At 31.6% G+C, this 21,395-nt stretch overlaps 1 protein-coding gene and 1 non-coding gene across 12 annotated transcripts in view; one reads left to right on the top strand and one right to left on the bottom strand.

Moving 5' to 3' along the window:
* Positions 1–1,404: 1,404 nt before the first annotated feature.
* Positions 1,405–21,395, top strand: part of LOC129796028 (nephrin) — a 75,544-nt gene continuing 55,553 nt past the window's right edge. For 4 of the 11 annotated variants that reach the window (XM_055837686.1, XM_055837685.1, XM_055837677.1 and 1 more), the window contains exons 1-3: positions 1,405–1,869; positions 4,202–5,045; positions 7,400–7,445. In XM_055837686.1, the coding sequence (XP_055693661.1) occupies positions 5,037–5,045; positions 7,400–7,445 (55 nt within the window). In that variant the 5' untranslated portion in view covers positions 1,405–1,869; positions 4,202–5,036. The remainder of the gene's footprint in view (positions 1,870–4,201; positions 5,046–7,399; positions 7,446–21,395) is intronic. The other 7 variants (XM_055837684.1, XM_055837683.1, XM_055837681.1 and 4 more) reach the window with 7 other exon arrangements.
* On the bottom strand, positions 15,001–15,071 carry Trnag-gcc (transfer RNA glycine (anticodon GCC)). The gene has a single exon. It is a non-coding gene; the product is annotated as a tRNA-Gly (tRNA).

Below are 21,395 nucleotides of genomic sequence, written 5' to 3'. Positions count from 1 at the left end.
TCCTATCTTCATATGTACATAGCATATATCTTACAATCTTACTTGTGCATGAATTGTTTTAAATTACATAATAGTGGTGAATAATAAAGGTAGCTTAAAAGGGAAAATTATGTTGAAACTTAAGCTGGTTTTTCAGGCGATATCACATAGATAATTAATTTAATTTGTTCTTGTTCTAAATAACTAAAGGTAGCAAGTCCTGCATAACTTTTAGAAGCCATATCAAGCTTAGGTTTTCTAGTTAGTTCAGGTAGTTACTAATTCTAGGCCAATTTTTTTTAAACATTGCCTAAGTTTCTTAAGTTAGACATTTGTTTTGAAAACTATGTAAGATTTTTTTTCCTAAGTTAAGCAAATTTTTTTTAAAGCTGGACCTAAGGTTTCTAAGCTAAGCTTTAGTTTCTTAAGAAGGCCTAAATTTCTTAAGGAAGGCCTAAGTTTTAAAAGCTAGGTTTACATTTTTAGGCTGAGCCGGTTAGACCTAGCCTAAGTTAAGTTTAAAAAGCTGAATTTGAGATCTTAAGATTGGTCATGCTGAATACATTTTTGGATGATTTTTGCCAATATTGATGCACGATTCATAAAAATCATCCAAAATGAGTTCATCCCTGATTCAGCCTTACCTAATCTTTAAACCTTATTTCGGTAGGTACCTTAAAAATTCAGGCCTGATATAATAAAATAGTTTCCTTAAAACCTTTAACCTGGTGTAATAAACAGACTACGCCAAACTTAGTAGTTTTAATCCATTATACCTTAGAATTACGACTTGACCCACTGATGAGATCAGGCTAGAAAAAGTTGACAAAAATTTGCCTAAAAATTCATATAATGACGTCACTATTTCCAGAGGCTTTTCCTCTAATGGAAAGCATGTAAACAGTTTTTCTTCAATTTTTATTAATTTCTTAGAGGTGATGGAGTTGCTACGAATTTCAAGAAACAAAATATCAATCAATTGAATACGATACATAAATTCGTCACATAGGGGTGGGTATCGTATGAAAGCTCCAACTGTTAAATTATATATGTAGGTAGCACAATTGCCGGGGAAAAAGCTCAAACAGACAAAATGCAGCGCCCCCTCTGCGAATGCGGCGCTTCATGAATGTTTCATGTGGGAATTTGTAACAGTGTATGTTGAGGCGTTTGCTGAATGATGCTTCTGGCAGAAAATTTTATCTCCCATGCACCGCGTATTTCGATTATTTCTTCCATGGCACCGAGGAGAGAGAACTTGATGGGTTCTTTTCCTGCGATGATGGTGGTATTTGTGCGATGCGATGTTTAAATTTTACAAGTGCGCACGGTCAGGCACACGACCGAGTGCAACCGACGCGGTTTCGGCATGAAAACAGGTTTCGTCGCTGTTTCGCATGCTTTCGGCGACATTCCGATTTAGTTTTAGTTGGAGCTCGTACGGTGACCATCGCGGAGCGCGCGCGCGCGTCAATTGACTTCTGTGGAAGAGGCACTACACAGTTCTGTAGCTATAGTGGCTGAAGGCGAGAGAGATACAATTTTTAATAACCCCAGTGCGAAGGGAACATCTTTTTGAGGCACATTTCAAAGGGAATACAAAAATAGAAAAAGTGTTGTGGAACATTTTGTCGCACAAATGGCCAAATATTCATCAAATGCAGGACAATTGTGAATAAGTGTGTTGAATCCCCATTTTTTCTGCATATTCTGGGGTTGTGAAAAAAGGAAAAGCCGTGCAAAGAAAAGTCGTGCTTTTGTCCCCGTTTTTTTTCCTTCATCTACTCGCTGTATCCTTCATTATGATTTTTACAGAACTTTGACCTTTCATCCGTGGACGACTGCAGCATCCACTGTAATGTGTGTAGTTTGATCTCAAAAATTATATAGGTACCTAAAAGTTTTTCTTTTGCAGTGTGCTATATATTTTTAGGGGTGGTTACATTTTGCTTCATTTTTTTTCTATTATTGTGAATTGATTGGGAAGCTGTGGAGGTTTGAGAAAAAAAATTGAGTGGTCGAAAATTCGGCGAAAAGGGATGGGATTAGCAATGGACCAAAATTCTACTATTCAATACCCATTTTTTCGTGGAAAAAGGAGCGGTAAAAGCTCTAAAACTACATTTAAAAAAAATGTGTGTGAGTGAATCGATAGCACAAGGATGAATTTTGATCTGTAAAATTTTTGCTCATAGTACTCGTCCTTGTTGGAAAATTCAAGTAGCAACCCTCTTATACCAACATCCACAGCGTTTTTCCTTGCCTATCCCCCATCGTTTTCTCCTTTTCCTACCGTCCCCCAACTTTGGATGCCGTAGTAAGCAAAATTGTCCTTGTTTCAATATACACATCCATTTCAAGGGAGAATTGGCACGAAAGCATTGCCGAATATATAAAAAAAAGGATGTTGTTTTGTGTTTTATCTGCATTAATGCTGACTATGTACATTTTATCACCCAAGAAATTTGCTAAAAGCATCCCCGTTTTCCTCCTGGCGCGACAAATAAATACGTTGGCACTAGGATAATAAATCTGTGTATATATTGGGTAAGGCGACTTTACGTCTCTCTTCTCTAAAGGATATTTTGCGTGTGTGCACGGAAATTCCATGAAAATTTTCATATAGAAACTCCATCATTGAGTAAAACTAAAAGTGGTGTCGCTTTTCACCGCATCATCCATGTAACACCACCCTTATTTTCCAAAATCTACATGGAGTCCTTTTTCCCCATACAAGCAGTGCTGTGTATGCTGAAAATAATTTTCTTGCGAGTCAAGAAATAAGCTTAATGAAGGAAAATAATATAAGACTCTTTTTCTGTACAAAAAAAAGAAGCCTAAAACTAAAAGCGATAGATTAGGCTGAAATGGAAGAAAAAAAGAAGAAAAAAACGAAAATAATACATTCGATGGGTGGAGATGGAGGAGAAAATTGGGATATTTAAAAATGAATTACAAACCCCACCTTCGACAAATTTTTATCATGCTCCAAGCATTGTTTTTAATTTTTGATTTTCCAACCATCACCCCTCGTGCACACAATCCATAGTGTTTGATTTTTTCTCTCTTCGTTCATTTTATACCATCCTTAATGACATGAAGAAGAAGAAGAAAAAAGTGAAGATTTTTACGGTTTTAGCATAAAATTTTCATCTTGAGAACTTCCATCGTGGGGGTGATTTTCGATGGTGGAAAACCATCAATGTGGCCAGAGAGTGTGAGAAGAGTGTTTGGGAAATTGTAAGTAAGAGAGAAAGAGAACTCCAATGAGATTGTGTATGGGATGCATAGGATGTGACAATTGAAGTGAAACGATATTTATATAATGAAAGATTTTTAATTTTCTAAAGGAAGCAAAACTGAAAAATTTTCTACAATTCGTAAAGACTTTTAATCTCAAAATATGTTCGAATAATTCAAATAAGTAAAAAAACGGTAAGAAGATTTCTTATGCTTCTTCTCAAGTTTGATGAAAAATATCATTAAAACATTTTGTTGAAAGGGGTTTATTCACTATTATATGGACTAAATTTTTAGATGAAGAATAAATCAGTATCAGCACTTTTAATACATAAAGCATTATTGTTAATGGGTAATTGATGATTTTTTATTAAGGTCATTTTATGCTTCATACTATTCGTCATTTCATTAACCCTTTCACGTCCACATGAAACATAGAAACATTGAAAAATGTTCTCAAAGGACATTTAGGAGAAAAAAGACCAATTAGGCCTCTTCTACGAAATCATAATGTATTTCCAACTTGGAAAAATAATTAAATTCTAGATAATACAATGTTTCACGTTTGAGACAGCGTAAACACGAAAGGGTTGAAAGTGCCAAAAAAATCTGAATAATGACGTCATTGTTAGCGTTTTGGATTAATCTTAGACGTCTCCCCCAAGCAATTCCAATGGAAAATTGGAGCTGTATCCATTCAATTCTTTTAAAAGTCGAGTGGATTTTGGGGGTTAACGAATTTTTCCACAAAAAATGAACAATTTTGTAAAATTGTTAGTCTCGCCAGCACTTCAATTGGCATATACTGTAATATGGGAGTTCTGTTGTATGTATGAAGTGAATTTTTTTGAAGTCCCTCATCAACACCCACCCTATACCCAAAAAATACTTTGGTGATTGCGGCAAATTTACATTTAAACCACAAATTTTCTGACAATCAAATTGAAATTAATTTTTTTCTCACATTTGGTTACTTTATCAGCAGTGATTTCAGCCACAAGAATCCGCCCCTCCAGTTAATTCTAATCTAAAGCACAAAGCTATGTAATGGTAATTGGGAGTGAATGACAAAAAGTTATGCAGACTCTGGTCATTGGGAGGAAAGTCGAAAAATTGAGTGAAAGGACACAAAGGATAATAAAGTGAAAAAAAGAGATTGTGTACAATCGTAAAAAAAAGTATTGGCGGATAGCATTTGGTCAATAAAAACAGACGGACACAAAAAAAGACTAATTATGGATTGCCAAATTGTGAATTTACCCTCATAGTGACTACATTAAATATTTACATACTAATATACATATTTCTAAAATAAAAATTTTAATTTTAACAAATTTTCCCAAATTTGTTTTACGCTCAATCTAATTAAAAAGAAATGTATTTAATTGCGAAAAAGTGAAAATTCATCTTAAAGTGATAAATAGATAATAAACAATATTGCTTAAAAAAACGTGTCAAAAATATTCTGAACGGAAGTTCTATGTTTAAAAATAAAATTAAAAAATATATATATACGTAAAAAACAACCACCGTATGGGTACTAAAATAATTAATAAATCTGCATTTATTGAAAATAAAAATAAACTCAATAGTGTGTATGAAATTAGTATTATGGGAATGCTGTGAAAAATACAATTGGAGTGTCTTCACAGGCTGACACAGGAGTGTACTAAAAAAAACACTAATTGTGTGAAGATTCTTCTCCTCCAATTGTGGATTAATTTAACACTTAAAGTGCTCAAAGATTATTTTATTCAATGAGGAAATCTTTACTGTGAGAGTTTTAAAAAATCCGGAATAAAATTGCCCTCGTCAAAATGCAATTGGTGAGTTTTTCTTTAATAATTTATGTTTCTTAGTTATAATCCTTAGAAAGAAAGGCATACATTCTCTCTTAATTTAAAAGTTTTAATGATTTTTATGTTAAATGTTATTAGAAATATGCGAGAAAATATGTATTTGTACATTGTTAATGTATCTCTGTGAAGAAAACTTCTTTCAGAGCCCTCATTTAGGCTGTTTGCTTTTGTGGCAATGTCTCTAAATTGAATGTTCAAAAAAGTTTATCATTTTCTTAGTCAATCTTCACCACATACAAATTCTATGTTCTTGGAACTTTGAGATTATGTTCTTGGAAATTTTTATCTACATAAACCATTCTTGCGGAAAAAAGGAGAAATTATATCGAATTACTTCTACAACATAAATTGTATCAAGTATGTAAAGCCACTCCCTCTCACACAGACAAGATTATTATGATGTATTACTTCTTCGGGAAATGATATTTGATATGTGATGTTGTATTAATATATAAATTTGCATTTACACACTATGTCTATAAAGGGATATGAATAGACAAGCTTTGTCACATCAAATTATTCAACAACTGCAAACTGTTAAGTAAATTATAAACATTTAATTAAAAGGAAAATACATATTAAAATATAAGACGTGTGAGCAGTGAAATGGAATGAGTTAAAGTTAAGACATTTTTATCCTTTTAATTTCTTGAAATTCAAAATTCAGCACGTAGTAAATGTCTCTCTGCGTCCTTTTAGCGTAGCAATATTAAGAAAAAAAAAAATACAGCTGGTATGTACTTTTAGTATTCTACCTTGTACGATAGTTTTCACGTAATGAATCAACATTATAACATAAATTATTTCTTAATGAATTAAGCGAAAATTCTCTTCATCAGCAACATGTAAATTAGAGGGTTTTTTATGCTACACGTCTAGCCATAAAAGGTACAACTTCGTGTTGAAGGTACACTCATCTGAATTTAAACAGAGACTTTAATATTCTTTAAATTAAATAATTAATACATCACGAAGCTCAAACATTTTTTTTTCACTCATTATCACATCCGCATATTTATATTACCTTTATTCAGGTGCAGTCTACTCAATATAAACATTGAATATCAAATAAAAAAAATTATTTCTAAGGAAAAAATCATAAATATGCATCATATCAGAACGTACATAGGTGCATTAATGTAATTTATTTATTTACATATTACAAATAATTTACCTAATATAGAAATATGTTTTTTCGATTATTGAAAGAAAATAAATTTAATGTTTTTTGCAGTTCTTATAGATAATTTATGTGCAAAAAAATACAACATAGAGGAAAAGAGTGTTCGTCAGGTGGTTGTTTGCAATTTAGAAGATATCAAGCAACAATGGAAAAGTATAAGAAAAGAAAGGAAAGAGAAAAAGTTCTTCGTTATGAAATTTAATTGTAAAAAATACCATAGAACTTTTTTATTTTCTTTATTAAATTTTCTTACCCACTTCTCACACACAAAACTTTAATATTAATCCAGTTGCGTTGTGTTGTGAGAGGGGGGTGAAGAAAAAGAACTCGATGGATATTACAAATTTGCACATTTGTATTATTTTAATGTGCATACTCACGGAGAGGGATATAAAGGTAAGACGTGGTAAAATGTCTGTGAAGGAGCAATAAAAGTCATGGTAATGTTTTATCTTATATTGGAAATAAAGGGTGGGTAAATGGGGGTGAGTGTGAGAAGGTCGGGGGATGGGGGTTGAAAAAGCGAATTTGTGAGACAGACAAATTTGTCACTTGCATACATATATGTTTACATAAAGTTAAATAAAATGCGGGAAATTGAAACTTTTGGCGTACATTTTTGTCAGGGTGTTACATTTGCAAATAGAATTGTGAAGAAAATGCAACTTTTCGTTCATCTTCCAACACTTTCTTCACCAAGCAAATGGTATAAAATCTGTAAAATACTCTGTGTGAATGTTGCTACACAACGCATACAGGAAGATTGAAATCAAGAGAATTTTCTTTTAGAGGTCCTTGGTCAAAGTTTCTCCATTCGCAGAGTACGAAGTTGAAGGAGAGAAAGAAGAGAAAAAAAACAAGATGAGGTTGCTATAGGAAAATGTTGAACACAGACACTTGTGTAAAAGTAGATAGAATGAAAATGGTATTAAGGAGACTTTTATTTATTTAAAGTGAAATTTATACTTTGTTCACTCTTTTAAATTTTTCAAAGAACAAAAAAATTAACTTTTTCTCATCCTTGTTGCATTTCTTCCGCCTTGTGTGGTTTCTGTGAGAAATTATTTTGTGATAAAATGTGAATTTATCCATTTTGTAGCATCTAACGTTGTTTTCTTCTTTTCTATTCTTCCCACAGACTGTCACAATGATACTATCACGAGTGGCATTAATCCTAATTGGAGGTGAGTAATGAAAACTTTTATATTCTTTCACGTTTCACCACGAAACATCTTCTTATCAAATGACCAGTATACAATAATATTGGATATTGTACATAATATATGTTTAGGGATTTATATAGGAAAGCCACCATTGGAAAATATTGATGTGTACATTATATAGAACTTTCACTACTTATTGTCACCAAAGTCAGCCCTACATGATATTGATAGGAATTTCTCAACATTTGACATCCTGACTTTCAACCAGAGTTGGATGATATGCCTCTTACTATCTATACATGTGTTGTTTATGAATTAGTGACGGTGACTCTGCCATTAATGGATTTCTCTCGTATTCGAACAGGAAAGAAACACTCTGGAATTGAAGTTTTTCTTCCATTAATGGATATCTAACTTTCAAAGACATTTGCGTACATAATAAGTATGTTTGCATTTGGTTGTGGGTGTGCAGTTTCATAATATTTTTTATTCAAATGTAAATATAAAATATATAAAAAACCAAAACCGTTTTTGGTTAAAGGTTAAAATTTAATATAGAAGAAATTCTTTTATGACAGAAGAGCAAAAATATGCAATTCTAGGTGGTTTTCCTATTGATTTTCCATTGCTTTTCGAGGCATATGGAAAATATTACGAATTTGAAATGCTATTCAGAGAGAATATTAGTAGAGAACTCTTTTTGCAATATAGGAAGAAAAAATTAATAAACCTTTATATCAAAAATATTTTTAAATTTTTCATTTAAAAAAATTGTAAGAAGTCCCAAAGAGCGTTTCTAGCAAAAGAATGCCATTATAGCTGAGTTGGTAATATTAGAAGACGAATAATGTACATTATATGAAGTATCGCGGTGTGGGGGAGTCACGAATATATTATATTGTGTGAGAACATCTCATGTGAAGTGGAGAGAATCCTTAAGAATATAATTTCTAAGAAGCGCACTTTCATGCTTTTCTATTGAACCAATACCCAATGTTGGCGCCTTGTTTTCTCGCGTCTGGAGGCGAGAGCATAAAAATGATGATCAAATGTTATATGAGACGCTGCTGGAGTTTCATATTTGCAAAAAAGAAAAAAAAATCTTGAACAGTATGTTAACATTTTGTCCGTACAATGTTAAATGTTCCGACAATTGGAACGCAAAATCCAGTCTTTCTATTCATGGACCTGGTGATGGCTACAAATTCCGTCTCTGCGCGTGTTGAATATCGGAAACAGTGTGGTATTACCACTTCTGACCCAATCTTTGCTCAACCATCTACAAATCCGGTGAATGGATGGTGTTTGAATGGGAAAAGTGCAGGGAAAAAGGAGAAATCAAATATTGTGACAGAATGTCAATTGCAAATTGAAAATTGTCCTCATAGAATGGGCTACCTACTACATGTTTCCCCAAGTTTTCATACCCAATATCTCTTTATTTTTTTCCTGCATAATATCCTTTTCCCCCCATTTTTTACGTTTCTTATTCATTAACTTATGCCGTTCAAAACACTTGTGAATTGTGAATACACACGCTCTCGAAAAAAAAAGAAAGATGAAAATGTAGAGCCAACAGATGCATATATTTTTTCCCTTTTTTTCAACTCCTTTTATGCGATATTATGTGTATGTATATGTGTTGCTTCAGAGCAGAAAAATACACCATATAAATTTAAGCAATGGCAAACATAAGAAAATGAACCCGTATATCAAGAGGGGGTGCACAAACAAGAAGAAATAAGAGAAACAAAAAAAGACGGGAGGGAATAAAAAAAATTTAATACCAAAAATTGTCTCCTACTGTGTTGAATTTCTTCACTGATGTGTGCGTCGTATAGTGAGCTAAAAAAAACAAACCCAAGCCCACTCATATGAGGCACTGTCTCTCGCAATTCCATGCACTTGCCAGCAGTCATCTAGATGGGGACAATTAGAGATAATTTTTTGAAATTAAAAAATCATGAATTAATTCAAATACTCAGTTGGTTTTGTTTTTCTAATGAATGCATATTGCAACAGAAAAGGGAAAAGAAGAAAAAGTCATTTAGTCTTAGTTTCTCAGAACTTCCTGAGAATTTTTATGTTTTAAACGATGTTGAGTTCGTCGTATGTTTAATTTAATTTTTTTTTCTCATAACTTATTTGTGCAATTCTAACGTTTGACGTTTCTTTCTTTAGCTGTGTTTCTTTCAGACACAGCTTTTTACTTTTGACGTTTTTTGTTTCAATGTTTAACGTTTCTTTGCAGTATTTTGTTTAAATTGTTTGGTTATCTAATTTTTAAGATTGAGATCATTAAATTATATTTTATAATAACTCTTGTGTTTAATATATCAACTATTTATAATTAGTTGGTATACCACAATCGTGGCATACCAAGTATTTTTTTTTTGCGCAAATCTAACGTTTGACATTTGCTTTTCTAATGTTTTATATTTTTTCAACGTTTCTGAATGTTTCTTCAACGTTTAGAATAATGTTTGATATTTATTTTCTATTAATTGATGTTTTTAGCTGTGTTTCTTTCAAATACAGCTTTTTTTCTAACGTTTGACGTTTTTTTTTTATAAAGTAATCGTCGTTTTTCTACTCCATTCTTCCCCTTAATTATTAGCTTGGAAATAATTTCTCTGATGACCTCTCAAGAAAACCTTAGTCTGTCTTTTAGAATTTTTAGGTACTGCACTGAAATATTCTCCTTGACTACGTCACTGACAGACTTTAACCTTAAAATTCAAAGATTAAGTTTATTCCTTAAACGATGAAGTATATTTCGTTGATGTTCAAGGGTGAATTGCCGAAAAATTTATTCAGAAGATGCCAGAATGCGCGCGATATCGCTTTGAATTATTCGGTCGCATCTTGAATAACATCTACATAAAAGACTAGAGCACCTGCCTCTCGATTTTTCTTCCATCCACCTATATAATCGTCTTTCTCCTTCGCGCTCTTACTCACAATTTTTTTTGTCTTTACCTTAAAATGTATCTCCCTCTTTCATTTTGATATTAACAACATATTGTGCTAATAATTGAATACCACCATTTTCTTAAAGAAAAAAAAACATGTACGATGAATGAGCCTTCTCACTCTTCCTTCCATGACTATGCTATATGTGTGTATACGTGTATAAAATTCCTTTACTCTATACCAATGACACCTGTCTGTTGTCGAGGATAATAATTCCCAAAAAATAAAAAGCCTAAAAGATGCAAAAGAAAGAGATAGAAAGTGGCGGCTGCTACCAAGTAATAAGATTATTAAATACAGATGCTAAAGCACCTGTTTGTAATCATCAGCAGCCAATGCTGGATCTTTGAGCACACTTTTGAAATTACTCTCTTGGTAAAAATACGATTGTTAAAAGCCATTTGGCGATGGCATGAAATTGCGTGAGTTGGAAAGGTGATTCTTTGAGGTGGTGCACGTTGTTAGTCTTTCAAAATATATGTTATATTCGATGGGTAGGTAAACGTGTATATTTTCCGTCCAAAAAGTTAGAAAGATATAGGGGAGAGACAAACATAAAAAGAGTCAATATAAAAGTTTTTCTTTTTTTGTGCAAAAGTTACACATTATAGCAAAAGTTCCATCGCTGAATATTATTTTCAAAGTTTTTCTTGTGTCCCTTTTATTTAACTATGTGTAATTTCATGAAAATTACTACGAGTCCCTGATTGTGGTAATTGTTACACCTTCTTTTGAAGATGAGGTTTAACTTCTCTGTCAAATTGTTACGTGATTTATTGGAGTTTACTCTACAATGTTCCCTAGAATACATCTATCACGTGTCTAAATATCATAATTGAATCTTCAGAATGTTTAAAAACCATTTATTTTGTAAACTAAAGGCACATTCTGATAATATTGATGGGTGTGTGTGTGGGAACAAATAAGGACAAGGAGATATGAAAGGTAGTTTTTTTCTTCTCTATGGATTACCATTTTGAGACTGACTACAGTCTGACTCATTAAAGATTCCTTTCACGCTCGATAGAAATTTTAATTGAGGTGAAATGAATGAAAACATTTTAGTTGATTTGAAAAACATAGTTTTTATTTGTTAAATTCTCTTTTAACCATCATCCACACGCAGGTCTTTATCCTCCTCAACCAAGTATCATGTGGATTCTTTCTTTAGAATCATTATCTTATTTTCTTTATTGTATATATACGCATTGTTTGTCATTTGCTATGTATGTTCATTTGGAAAGAAGATTGAAAATTGGTAAGCCTTCACTTACATACTACGTGCTTGGTTGCTTTTTTCCCGTGATTTTTGTACATGATGTGAAGTTAAAATTGAATTGAATTTTAATATTTGATGATAATTACCTCCTAATTAATACCTGGGTGAGCAGTCAGACGAAAATAAGGAAAAATAGCATAATTATGTTTTTCATCGACGTTTCGATAGTTTCTAATAATCTTATTTATTATTTCAACGTGTTGAGCAAATTTTTCACATAAGAAAAATCCATAAAGGTGCACGTAGCAAGTTTATGACCAATCTTAAATTTTTGAGGCAAACACATAAACTGGTACTTTTGAATGAAAGTCAAGAAAAATCATTGGAAAAGGAGTGACAGACGATGAAGAAAAAAAGTCTCCAATCATCCAACACTTTAGTTGTTTTCAACCCACGTCTCCTTGTTGATCTTTTGGGCAGATTGAGGTGGTTATGGTATGAGAAGTGAAAGAAAAAGAAGTGGCAGCGATATTTGGACTGTGTGGTCGTCAACCATTAGTGAACTACACACAAATTCAATGCTACTCAAGAAAAAAAATATAATTCTCCTTTCCTCCCATTTTCATCGTCTCTTTGTCCATAAATTAATAAATATATTGTGGGTGTATTAAGGTTTAAAATCAGAAAATTGACTATAGCATAATCTATGCATTTTCATTCATACATATAACGTTCAAATAGGGCTTTATGTTGTAGGTATAGGATTTGTAAATTGTGTGGTCATGAACGAGTACCCTACACATTGATTTGAAGGCACCTGTAGAGCGGCTTCCCTTAGAGATTGTGATCAATATGGATCAACGTATGGGGTTTTCCTCTGTTTTTCCGTTTCTCTTTAGTAAAATATGAGTTTTTAATAGCTCTCATATGTAGATAATTATTATATGTTAGTGTTGTTGCATATCACAAGTCAATCTAATTATTGAATCTTTTTGAAGTTTCTTTGAAATTTGTTATCTATTTTGTCTTATTTATATACCTTTAAAAATAAAAGCTTAAAAAGCTTTCTTTTAGTTAGTGTGAATTGAATACATCTCTACTACACTTTTTTAAAAATTTAATCTTGTGCCCCATACCCTACCATATACATGAAATTTAATAAAAAAAAGCTAGAAGATGTTCTTAAATGAATATGTAATTGACTTATTGCAATTTAACGCGCGTAAATGCTCCGTGAAGAGGGCTGCAAAAAATCTCCATCTTGTTTTCACTATGGTGAAGGAATTGTGTATGAATTTTTTTTCGTGCCTTTTACTTTCAGTTAATGCTCATAAATTCGCATATGACACCCGCACACAAGCTCAACATTCACAACACACAACAAATCATCAGGCGGCACAATGTGGTGTAATATGAAAATGACAAAAAGAGGGGTGGCATTTCATGTGCTTCGCGCGCTGGGGTGGAGGGATGAGGGAGCTTTCGTTTGTTTATTTTCCATTTTGTTGTCGTTTATGGGCTCCGTTCATTTTGTTTATCTTCAATCTTTTACTCCTCTATTTCCACATAGTAAATGCACTACATATGTTTATAAAATATACTATACTATAATATGTGGAAAATCACACTTGTATATAGATACTTTGGGGGATGTTGATTGAAGGGATGTGAAAAGTGTGTGTGTGTGTGTGTGTGTGTGTCGAGAAGGCGGATGTTTTAAGTAAATATTATGTGCACATTCAACATGGTACTATACTATAGTACAATGTATATAGTAAGGCAAATGTGATGATAATTTAAAAACTTCCCCGATTTCACCCCCAAACGATTGCTTTTTGCAACATTATATAAACATATACACAGGCGAGAAGTCTGACGAGTCAGGAAAAGGGAGACACTTAGCGATAAAATAAGGGGGTTTGACGATTGCAGAGACTTTGAAATATTTACGTGAAAATTATTTTGAATTCTCGACGAAGCTTTTATACAATCAACAGTTCTTTGAGGAATATGGTAGAAACATAAGAACGAGATTTTTCTTACTAACAGAAAAAGGAGTTTATTCGATTTAATATAGGAAAATCTAACGATTGAGGAAACAATCAGGATATGCTAAATTTTGTAAAAAATTGAAAAAGAATGAGGAAGTCAAATCAGTTGTCATTTTCAACTGGGATAAAGTGGGAGTACAGCAAAGAATTTTTTGAAATGGAAATAATGACGTCATCTTTGGAGTTTTTGAAATTTTCAATATGAAGCCTAAAAATACCTTCTAAACAATTATCAATGAATTATTAAAGCGTAAAAGGATTGAAAACACATTGATGCCGTTATTGTTTGCATTTCTGAGTAAATGTTTGCTGTGTCCTGCAAACTATGTTCTATGTGAGAAAATGAGAGTTAAGACCATATTGGTACGAGTAAAGTCCTTTCTGAAAAAAAAGCACAAACTTAATCAAATCATCTCATACATTTTTTTTTCATTCTAAAATTGGCTCCATTCAAATGCTCCCACAGCAGCACGTAAGGTTTTTTGTGTGTATATTCGCACGCTCCATTCTTTGCCGATAATACCAATCAATGGTAATGAATTTTTGTTAAGTATACTTGTACGGAATATGCATAAATTGCGTTTTCTCTCTGCCTCCATTTGTTTTGTTTTCTTTTTAGCAGCGATGGATGTACTTTACAAAAGTCGGCGTTAAAAAAAAAGCATTTCTGTCTAGGATTCATTGAGGGCATTTAATTTGCATCAGCATTTAATTTGCATCGGCATTTAATTAATAGTTTTCCATTTTACTTCCTTTCATTAGCAATCACTCTATGCATTGCGAGAATTTTCAAATATTATTCTATATATACATTATATATTTCGCTTTATTCAATACATCCCTCATTGCACCCACTGTGTTGGTCTTTTGGCACGCTGGAAAATAGCTTAATTGCGCATTCAGATGTGATAATTAGAATTATTTCCAGTGATTGTATTAAAATTAAAAACTAATTGTAACATCAAAAGATTTTTTGTTCATCTTAAAGGGAAACTGAAAGCTATTCAACAGGTAACAAAGCATAGTAAAGTGAATTGATGTGAGGGAAGTTGAGATAGGAAGGGAATAGGTAGATTTGTGTTAAGAATAACCAGCCTCTATTTATTTATTCTCTTGAGGTTTTCAAAGTTATTTTATGAGAAATAAATTAAATTTTAAGTAATTTCGGGTGAAGAGCAGGTGTATTCGAGATATTGTTCAGATTTTTGTAAAAATCTGACGTTCTGGAAAATATTTCACAGATTTCTGATATGTGTCAAGGTTAAAAGTTAAAATTGTCTGATAAAAAATACAATGAGTTATATACTAATTTTCATCAATAAAAAATATCAATTGCATCGGCCGGGAATCGAACCCGGGCCGCCCGCGTGGCAGGCGAGCATTCTACCACTGAACCACCGATGCGATAAAAATTATTACGTCGTAGAGAGCTCCGAGACTTCATTGAAGACGAATTAATCTGCTTATTCGTTAATTTTTTTTTACACCTTTATGCTTCATTATTATTTTCAACAAGTTTTAATTCGTTTATTGGGAAGAGTTTAAGTAAATACATACATTGCATATATTTAGATGTTTCGCGTAGCTTTTTAAATCACAGAATTCTCCTCTTACAATTCAAGAATTTACTAACCCTTAAATTGCCAAACAATTGAAGCATGATTTTTGTAGGTAAGTTAATGATGCCAAAGTAATACGTATATTAATAACTTTTTTAATTTACTCATACATTGAGCATATTAATTGCTATTTATTGACATGAAAGAGAGTGTACTTATATACACTGTGTAGTGTGTAAATATTTTGTCAGGACAATAGAGAATATTTATTCGTTATCAAACAGAAATATTATTTACATTTGATATGGTGTGCGTATTAATTAAATTGCTTTACACAATTTTGCAAAATATACTGTTTGTAAAATAATGAAATTTTATAAGTTTATTAAAAAAATATACATATATGTTATGTAGGTATAAATGTATCGATTTCAAAAAGTTAATTTATTTTGTTTCGGAAGAGTTAAAGGGAACTTCTAACCAGAATTGAATTTTAGTTAAAAGCGATCCTTACGATTTTATTCAGTGTATGTTGTTCTTTTAATTTAAAAAAGTATATTGTTCATTGAGAGTGTCTGGGCGACAAATAAAAATACAATCAAGTGGCTCAAATGTCGCGTCAACAGATTAAAAATGTTTCACTCTGGCTTAATTATAATACGAGATGTTAAGAGGAAGCAGAAGTTAATGCAAGTCGGAGACAAAGACAAAGCTATAAGTAGGTGGATTTCATGGGAATTGGGCATTAACAGGGAGGTAGAGTGAGAAGCTTGAAATAAGAAGAAGGAAAAATAAAGTAGCAAGAAAAACCGCATAAAAGAATCATTTCAGGGTATATATTTTTTTCATCTTCCAAACACAAATTTGAGTGGATGAGAAAGAGAGAGAGATTAAGAGGGAGTAAGCAATGAGACGACCACTTAACCAAGATTAATTGTAACTTTTCACAAATTAAATGATCGTCCACGATAATTAGAGTCAATTGAGAAATTCCACAGAAATACAGTCATTATTCACATTATGACAAATAAAATATAATTTCTATTAATTACATTATTTTTATTTCTTTTTTTTCACCCAAAATTATAACATGTAAAGAGCTCTATGAAGTTCTTTGTTTTTTTTAGAGCATTTACTTGCTACATATACGTATAATTGAGTTATTTATTAATGTTTCGGAGACTTTTCTTCATTCACATTTACTGTCTCACATTCTGGTAACGCCTTTCAGTGAATCTAATTGAAACATGAAACATGATAAGCTAAAATTACCATGTGACACATATTAAATTGATCACAAAAATACCGCATTTAAAATATATATGTAGGTCCCTACTATTGTGGAAGAATGATGTTCAAAACACAAGTACATAATATAATAGGAGAGGATTGTTCAAATGTAACGTTTTAGGACCATTCTATCCCTTAAATTTTAAATAAAATTATTTTCCAATACCGCCAACCTCTTTAAGTTAACCCTTTCGCGGAAAACCTGTTTGAGTAAAGAAATTGGAATTTTTAAAATTAAGAATTTATCCGAATTATCCGAAATTTATCCGAAAATTAAGTTTTTCCTTTTAACTCCTGGTTAAGAAGAAAACCCCCCACTGACGAAGACCGGATCAACAAGGAAGTATAAACACCCACGTCAGAATTTTTAAATATATCCGAATAAAGTTTTAATATTATATGTAGTTTATGCTATAAGTCTAGCTATATATTATTCCACAGAAGCTCCTTTAAAAGTTTTAGTTTTCTTTATCTCAAAATTATTCATATCTCTATACTTCAATTTATCTTTTGATACGAGAAAATGAAGTTTAAAATCTTAACTTTGATGACTTTGTAATGAGCTCAATTCCTTTTAAAATATTTAGGTAAGAGATTTGATTGTTTGTATTACATTTTTCGATCATAAATTATGTATTAATATAGTAATTATGTATATATGTACGTACCTACATAATTTATGCTTTCATTGATATTACATGAAAGCTTTGTTTAACAATCAAATTAATTTTAGGAATACCGACCATTTTCATTTCCAAAAACAAAAAGATTTTTTGGTTCATGTGGTGATTTTTTTTAAAAATCAATATCCGTTTTATTAAAAAGAGCTCTTTGATTTTCAGTATTTTTTGGTACCATTTATTACAAATTTAATAACAAAAATAACTCTGTAACGTTGTAAAACGCATTTAGTTAATGAATAATCCAACAGTCATTATATATTATTTAAGAATTCGTCTTCAAATTCATATAGTAGAATAATTTTCAGAGATGTTATATAAAGTTTTATAAAATAAATTACTACGAGTTAGAAGTAAATTCTGTTCTTGTGCTTAGGTGTCATTCTTGTATATCAAAACACTGAAATATCAAACAATTTTATTGGTTTTTACATGCCCATGTGCCTTTTTATTGTCATCTATTAGTTTCATTTTATAGATCTTTTATTATAATATTTAATTTATTCATTTGAGTAAAAAAAAATGCTTTCAAGTGTGCTATAACCAGCATATCAGAAGTCTATATTACAACATTGTGTGTAAGATTGAGAATTAAATTTATCACTGATTGCTTCTGCAAGTGCATAACTTTTTGAAGTGATTTATAAGAATTGCTTCAAGAAAATTCCAACAATTGAGGTCATTTAATTTTTTTTTACTCTCTCCATATATACCACCCATCTTATGGTTATATAGGAGTGTTATTTCAAGCATACTTTGCCGAATGGTAGGGTTGAGAACTTGTTTCAGTTTGATGGACTTTACAACAATTTTTTTCTGTTCTTCATTTTTGTTGAAAATTTAACCTTGCTGTTAGACTTTCACATAGACTAAAACATTCTTATGTATATACATTTAAGGAGCGGGTGGAAGGGGCAGAGGTGAACAAAAAATGGGTAGCAAAAAGTTTTGTTTGAAAATTGAAGCGAGTAGATAACAGAAAATATCTTCATGTTACGCTATCAATTTCAACAATTTCTCATTAGAAAGTTGTATCAGTTTCATGGGGGTTTATATGATCCAAACAAATCCCTTTATTCACATATTCATACATATAGCACATACATATTTATCTCTTCTTGTCGCGTGTGTTTGCCTTCACGCAAACATCCCTTTTGATATGTTTTTAATGAATAAATAGCAAAGAGATATTAAATGAGTATGATTGCAAATGTTACATTCAATTTCAATAAATCTACAACACACACATTTATTTTATAATAATGTAAGTTTCGTCTGCACTTAACCCTCTCTTCTAAAAGTTTTGCAACATATCAGCATCAACATAAACAGGCATTTTATATTAAAATATGTAACATTTTATTAAGTTTACGTACTTTTTAGAATACTTAGTGGTTTATCAAATTTACTTATTTTATTTTCTCAAACATACTTAGGTAGGTATCATTAAAAAATGAAATGAGTCCTACAGGGGCTTCACAATTATGCTTTTAAACTCAACATTTCGAGGGCTTTATTCCCTCTTCATCAGGTAAATAGAGTAAAGCAATATTGTGAAGCTTTTGTACACCTTGTCCTCCCGTATCATTGAATTTTCACTCGACCTTCTACGAACCCTTAAGAGTCTTATAAGGTTTAAACTTTTCAAATAATAAATAATAAACTAGTGTAAAATGTTGGATTAAGCCATTTTCCCACAATTTGCCGTAATAAAAAAACTAAAGTGTTTTATATATCGTCAAGTTTGAGTGCTTTGCAAATTGATGATGTTATATTTGATATATCGAGGGCTGCATTGTAAGTAAACTTCATGGGCTATTGATTTTTTAATTAATGAGAAATTATTAATAAATGTTGTAGATTTTACCCAAACTTTGGACTATTTTCACTGATTTTGCAATTTCAGTATTTCACATTATTATCCTTATTTAGAATATGAATCAATTTTCTTATCAAGTCACTTTCATATCTAATTTCCTGCCTTTAAAAATTTCTCAGAACAATTTGTTCAATTTCCGTGTTCTTATTGTATTTCTTTATTTTTTTTTTTTCATTTTTGTGCTTTTTTTGAAAGCCATTTGTAGAAATTTTGAAACTCTTAGTAATCAATTATATACTATTATGGATTTAAATATAATGTAGCTTTATTTTTATAATTAAATCGACGTAATTAGTAGATCTTCAAAAATGTCTCTAGATATTCATTCTTACATTAAACATCGTTTCAAAAAATTTAATTTAATTTACGATGCAAGTGATTCAATTAGCCCCGGCCGTTTGTATTATATTAATTTTTTATTGAAATAAATAACAGTTGAAACTTCAGCGTGAAATTGACAATCTCTTTGCATTGAGTGCGTGGAGCAAAACTCCAATAAATGAGATCAGTTTGATGTTTTCACATTGTCATTTTATGTACATACATAATACATATATGTACGTGTATATATCGGACCAATCGACCAACTTTTTATGTTTTGTATGAATTGAATTGTATATGCCTTGGCTCCAAAACGAGCCGAGAAAAGATCATCGTAGCAGTGAATGAACTCTTTTCTCAAACTCCGCATCTTCTGATTTAATTCTTTTGCTACTTCCACTTTGCTTGTTGATTCCATAGCACTTTTGCTCGATCTTCATCCACACGACTCTCCCGGTGCAGAGCTTATTAATGTCCACACTGGTGCTACCTGCTTCCCCACCCTTTTCCACCTTCCATCCGCAATGATCGTGTTGTCGTTTTTTTGTGCACACACGGTGCTATTCTGCGGAGCACACGTGTGTGAATGAATTCAACATTGAGTTGTATGCGAAGCTTTTTTTTTTTACTTCTTACAATCTCAATTCAATATGAATGGAAAAGACCAAGCAAGAGAGATGAAGTTCATAATGCAGATATTCCCGCCACGCATATCGTGTAGATCTTCCCATACGAAAAAAAACGTATATAAGTTTGAATGTTGCTTAGTTGGGGAACGGTGATGAAAAAAAAAGTCATATTATATATACAAATACACTGAATGCTGAAAAGTAACACCTTGTGTGGATATTCCTTCTCAATATATAGGTAGTTTATATTTTCTCCCATATCATAATAAGAAGACGATATAAAGAGAAGAAGTGGAGAGAACAGGTCACCGGATGAACGGATCAGTGATTTTCAATTGAAGTTTATATATATTGTGTAACAATATACATAGCACAGGTAAGAAAATATATATAGCATATACATATGTTCATATATACAATTTCCTATGCCTCCTTGCACGCTCACACGTGATAGATGTATACACAACAGCACAAGGTGAAAAATTGTAATAGCAAAGAATGATTTGAGCACGAACTGGTACAACATACGATTCTCTCCAAAAAGTATGATGATTGATAAGAGGAGAGATTTTCATATCACTTCGTTTTACATGTACAAACATTTTCATATTCAAGTCAGACGCATTAAAATAATATTTCACATATGTTGACTATAAGGACATAATCCAAAATCTCAATGGGTCGTCGTCTACGGCAACTGAGGATTTCTCTGCATGAGTGAAAGGATGTTGCATAAAAGAACTTAAATCAATATTTTTGTAAAAAAGAAAAATTCAAATTCATTTTTGACCGTTATACTTTCACAAATTGTCTCCCATGGGAAATTTATGAAAGTAAGTTGAATTTCACGAGATTTTTGTGAATGTTCTCCTAAGAAAATGCCGAGGAAACTCATGTGAAGTCCGTAACAGTAATATTAATAAAGTAGAAAATATTTTAGTGTAGCAATTAATTCGCAATCATTTTTTTTTCTTTGACGCTGCTAGAATAAAGGTTTATTCTATGATAAAAAGTTTTAAAATAGAAAAATCTAATTATACGCAAAAGATTTGTTTTTAAGCAAAGCAAATGTGAATTGTCCTAGTGTCCCCCTCAACTCATTTGGCTTATTGATTTCTCTGAATTTCCATTTGCAAAAATAAAAGAATAATAATAAGATTTTCTCTTGGCAATAGTTGTAGATATCTTAAGCCAAGATTTTCTGTTTCTTTTTGATTAAATATATCCCATTTTCCATGCCGAAAGCTAGCTCTATTTGGATTTATTCCGAAGGATTCGATGGCAAAATGATGCAGTTATCTTGTGAAATCAATTTTACCTTCTTACTCTCCGCCTTTTATAGTGTTTTATTGCAATTTCCGTTCTGGTGT

This window comes from Lutzomyia longipalpis, chromosome 4 (assembly GCF_024334085.1).
Source record: "Lutzomyia longipalpis isolate SR_M1_2022 chromosome 4, ASM2433408v1".
In the NCBI taxonomy this organism is placed as follows: domain Eukaryota; kingdom Metazoa; phylum Arthropoda; class Insecta; order Diptera; family Psychodidae; genus Lutzomyia; species Lutzomyia longipalpis.
Note: the sequence above shows the minus strand (reverse complement) of the source record. Positions and strands in the feature narration are given on the sequence as shown.